Here is a 4,051-nt window from a genome sequence, read left to right as displayed (position 1 = left end):
AAATCTAAATATGACAACGGTCATGTCAGCATCAGAACTGGTCTATGGTGCAATGGAAGAAGGTGGCCTGGTCTAATGAATTGTTTTCTTTTTGATCAGGTGGATGGCCAGGATGGCCAGGTGTGTGTGTGTGTGTGTGTGTGTGTGTGTGTGTGTGTGTGTGTGTGTGCGCGCATCATTTATCTGAAGAAGAGATGGTGGAGGCAGTGTTATGCTCTGGGCAATTTTACTTTGACATGTACCACTATCTAAAGATTGTTGTGGTCCACATACACCCCTCCATGGCAATAGTGTTCCCTGATGGCAGTGGCCTCTTTCACCATGCCATACTGCAAAAATTGATCAGGAGTAGTTTGAGGAACATCAAGAGTTCAAGGTGTTGCCCTGGCCTCCAAAATCCTCAGATCTCAATCCAATTTAGAATGTATGGGATGTGCGGGACCAACAAAACTGATCAATCATGGAGGCCCCACTTAAGGAGGAGTTAAAGGATCTGCTGCTAATGTCACAAGGGGAACTAGACAATATTAGGCAGGTAGTTTTAATGTTGAGGCTGACCAGTGTTTATACCTGTACATGTTAAGTGTTTGCTGTGGTTCATGAAAGCCAATTTTGATGAACTTTGCATTTTCTTATTGCCTTCTGCTTTACACCTATGTTATGTTTGCTATGTTAAAAGGTACAAAGCACATTTTGTAGTTAAAATATGTTTGTAAACTATATATAGGTTAATGATATACGGTTATCTGTAAAATATTCAAAATGAATGCTTACATTCTTAATTCTTATCATCCAAACCATCTGTGGCTTCAGTGAAACCACAAGGATTTACAAGAACAGCATTTTCTTATCATGTTGCTCATACTACAAAACATATTTTTGAAAAAGTGATTTACCTTCAGCTCCACCCACCTTTAAAGTATATTTATACCATGTTTATCCAGTGAGAGCTCAGCTCAATCGTTGTCTTCATCATGACCATCATCATCATCTCTCTGCTCCTGCTGGCCTCTCTGCTGCCACACCTGACCTTCACTGGTGAGATTGATTATATAACAACATATTATTATCATTTTTAAGACTTTAATTTGTATGTGCTGAATAAGTCTCTCTCTCTCAGCTCATGTGAATGTGGGTATAGTGGACGGCACAGAAGCCAAACCCAACTCCAAACCTTACATGGTTTCTCTTCAGACGTATGGGAAAAGGGAACATATCTGCGGTGGATTCCTCATTTCCAATGAGTTTGTCTTGACTGCTGCACAGTGCAGGAACGGGTAAGAGCTTGTTTAGTGTGAACAGAAATGTTGAGTTAAAACTGACTGATAATGACTGCAGTTTAACCATACAGTGTATTGTGACACAAATTAACATTTCCAGTATGCTTTTTATACAGATCTGAGATTCTGGTTGTGGTTGGTGCTCATGACTTAAGGTACAGCCAGAGTTCGGATGTCATCAGAGTGAAGTCCTACATCCCGCATCCAGACTATATACCCAGTACTTTTCAGAATGACATCATGCTTTTGAGGGTAACAACCTGTAATACATTTAGTTGTTCAAAATAATATCTGGTCGGGAAGCAGTAGACACACAAAAAAACTGTTTTCATCTCTATTGCAATTTCTTGCTTTAAATATTACTGAAGATTTCTATGTAAATGGCCAGGTGTCTCTTTGACTCTGTTCCCTGTATTATTAATTTATTGATCTGTATAGAAACAATAATATCGCAAAAAAGGGAGAAAACCTGAAAAATCATTGAAGCATTTTTGTTGTTATACTTAGCAGAAAATGAAGAGGCAAAAAAAAATCTTAATGTATCTTATCTTAAAAAATCTCTGTACTAACCTCAAAACAACAGTATAATCCAATTAACTTCAGTCTTATAAAAAACTGTTTATTAAAATTGTTGCATTTTTGAATTACAGCTAGAGAAAAAAGTCGAACTTAACGACAATGTTAGACTGATATCATTACCAAAAAAAGGAGAAGACGTGGAAGCAGGTATTCTCTGTAATGTTGCCGGTTGGGGAGCCACGAGACTTGTCCCACAGAGTTATCGTCTAATGGAGGTAAACACAACTACAAAAACTCAGAGAGACTGTCAGCGCAGATGGGGATCTAAGTTCTTTCCCTCACAGATGATTTGTGCAAATGGCAGTGGTGGATCCTGCAGCGTATGTATAAAATATGTGTATATTCACAGACTTTATGGTAATGTACAGACTGGTTTTACTAGTGACGTGTTGAACTGTGTTTCTTAACAGGGGGATTCAGGAGGTCCTTTGGTTTGTGGAAACACTGCAGTTGGTGTCACATCTTTCAGTGGCCCTCTTCACTGTAATTATGACCGTCCTAATGTGTATACTAAGATTTCACCATTTATTCAATGGATCGATGAACAAATGACAGGTTAAGTGTCTACATGTAAAATAAAAAAGGGAGATTTCTTTCATTCTTCTTCTTCCATAAACCTTCTTTCAATAAATGTATCACATGGCAAGCATCAAGTATAGTCAGTGTTCTCATTGTCACAACCATATATTATTTAGGCAATGCCCTCACTTTCCAGTCATTCCTGTAGTCAGACTCATATTTTAGTGAATGGGGAAAGACAGAAATACCCCAAACTGTTGCTAAAAATGACAGTAATAAGAAAAACATATTTCAAAACAGGAATGATGTCATAAACTGTGCTGCTTTAACTAAAAAAAATCATAAAATAATATTTTATTTTGTAAAAAAAAAATATATATATATATATATATATATATTCAGACAGGTCAAAATATGTATGATAATATAAATTTAAAAAAGTCCTGGAAAAGTCTCCAGGATTTGAGTTGTAAAATAAAGAACTTTGTCAAATCTTACTACAAAAGTTATTTAACAATTTGGCAAGTCTAACCACAGATGGTTTAGCCAGTTTTACTGAGCTCTCAACTGTTTTCTTACACCTAACATAATTTACAAGTAATATTAGGCATGGATTAGCCTACATCATGTGGCAGATTAGTCAACTCCCATCAAACATACGCAAACATAACACCTGTCTTTTCCACTTCATTGCAAAGTGAGACCCACATGAAGCTGTAAAAGAAACAACCACAAACAACCATCAACCATCAATACTGAAGAGAACTTTAGCACTCCAGAGAAACCTTCCCAGAACAGCATCATGATCATCTATCATATCTGATGGAAAATGACAAACTTCTATTGCATCATGTCTTCTACATTTACCATAATTAATGTGCATTTTATACATTTTTAGCATTGCTATCACTACACTCAATAACTTGATCTGAAGGAACATTTAGTCAAATCTATTTCTAATCTAATCTAACCAACCTAAACTAATTTCTTTCTAAGCATCTGAGGATGTAGGTCTAGTGAACAGCAAAGAAATAACAAGCTAAAGTTGAGTAAAATATGTGTTTGCAATGGAAGTATCATAACCAAGTAAGTTAATAGCCTGCAACATGGTTCTAAATGCATATTGTTAAAGGTGACATATCATGCCCCTTTTCACAAGATGTAATATAAATATTTGGTGCCCCCAGAATGTGTCTGTGAAATTTCACCTCAAAATACCAACCAGATCATTTATTATAGCTTGTCAATGTTTCCCCTTTTTGGGTATGTACAAAAACGCACCGTTTTCGTGTGTGTAGCAGGTATTGAGAAGAGAATATTATTGTTATGATTGGTTATTTCATTGGTTCATGTAGTTCCCTTTCGAAAGCTACAATCGATGCTGCGCTGCTCAGCGCATTGGGAACGTCTTTAGTCATGACCAGCTGTGAATATTGTGTGTAACACGTCGATAGAATTGACCCGGAGGTAATATAGCCTCGGTCGATGACGTCATCGCCGCGCAACCGCAACACGAGGCTATAAATAGATGAGCCACAGGTGCATCATCAGGTCTTTTGTCTTCAGACCATTACTGTGCATGTGTGCGTCAAGAAATCTCTCTCTACCTTTGTTCTGATACAGATCTATTGTTAGGAGTTAGTTTACTCAGGCAGTGTGCAGAAATTTCTCAT

At 37.1% G+C, this 4,051-nt stretch overlaps 1 protein-coding gene across 1 annotated transcript; it reads left to right on the top strand.

Moving 5' to 3' along the window:
- Positions 1-959: 959 nt before the first annotated feature.
- On the top strand, positions 960-2,505 carry LOC307169475 (mast cell protease 1A-like). Its single transcript, XM_079890145.1, has 5 exons — positions 960-1,038; positions 1,121-1,277; positions 1,397-1,532; positions 1,931-2,179; positions 2,270-2,505. The coding sequence occupies exons 1-5, from the start codon at positions 975-977 to the stop codon at positions 2,417-2,419; spliced, it is 756 nt and encodes a 251-aa protein (XP_079746271.1). The 5' UTR covers positions 960-974; the 3' UTR covers positions 2,420-2,505.
- Positions 2,506-4,051: the final 1,546 nt, after the last annotated feature.

The sequence above is a fragment of the Squalius cephalus genome, assembly GCF_949319135.1.
Source record: "Squalius cephalus genome assembly, chromosome: 13".
In the NCBI taxonomy this organism is placed as follows: Eukaryota; Metazoa; Chordata; class Actinopteri; order Cypriniformes; family Leuciscidae; genus Squalius; species Squalius cephalus.
Note: the sequence above shows the minus strand (reverse complement) of the source record. Positions and strands in the feature narration are given on the sequence as shown.

Excerpts from the sequence above, each read along its gene's own strand:
- LOC307169475 (XM_079890145.1), top strand. The coding sequence starts at position 975 with ATGACCATCATCATCATCTCTCTGCTCCTGCTGGCCTCTCTGCTGCCA. Across the intron at positions 1,039-1,120 it reads GCCACACCTGACCTTCACTG|CTCATGTGAATGTGGGTATA; the intron begins GTGAGATTGATT and ends TCTCTCTCTCAG. Across the intron at positions 1,533-1,930 it reads ATGACATCATGCTTTTGAGG|CTAGAGAAAAAAGTCGAACT; the intron begins GTAACAACCTGT and ends TTTGAATTACAG.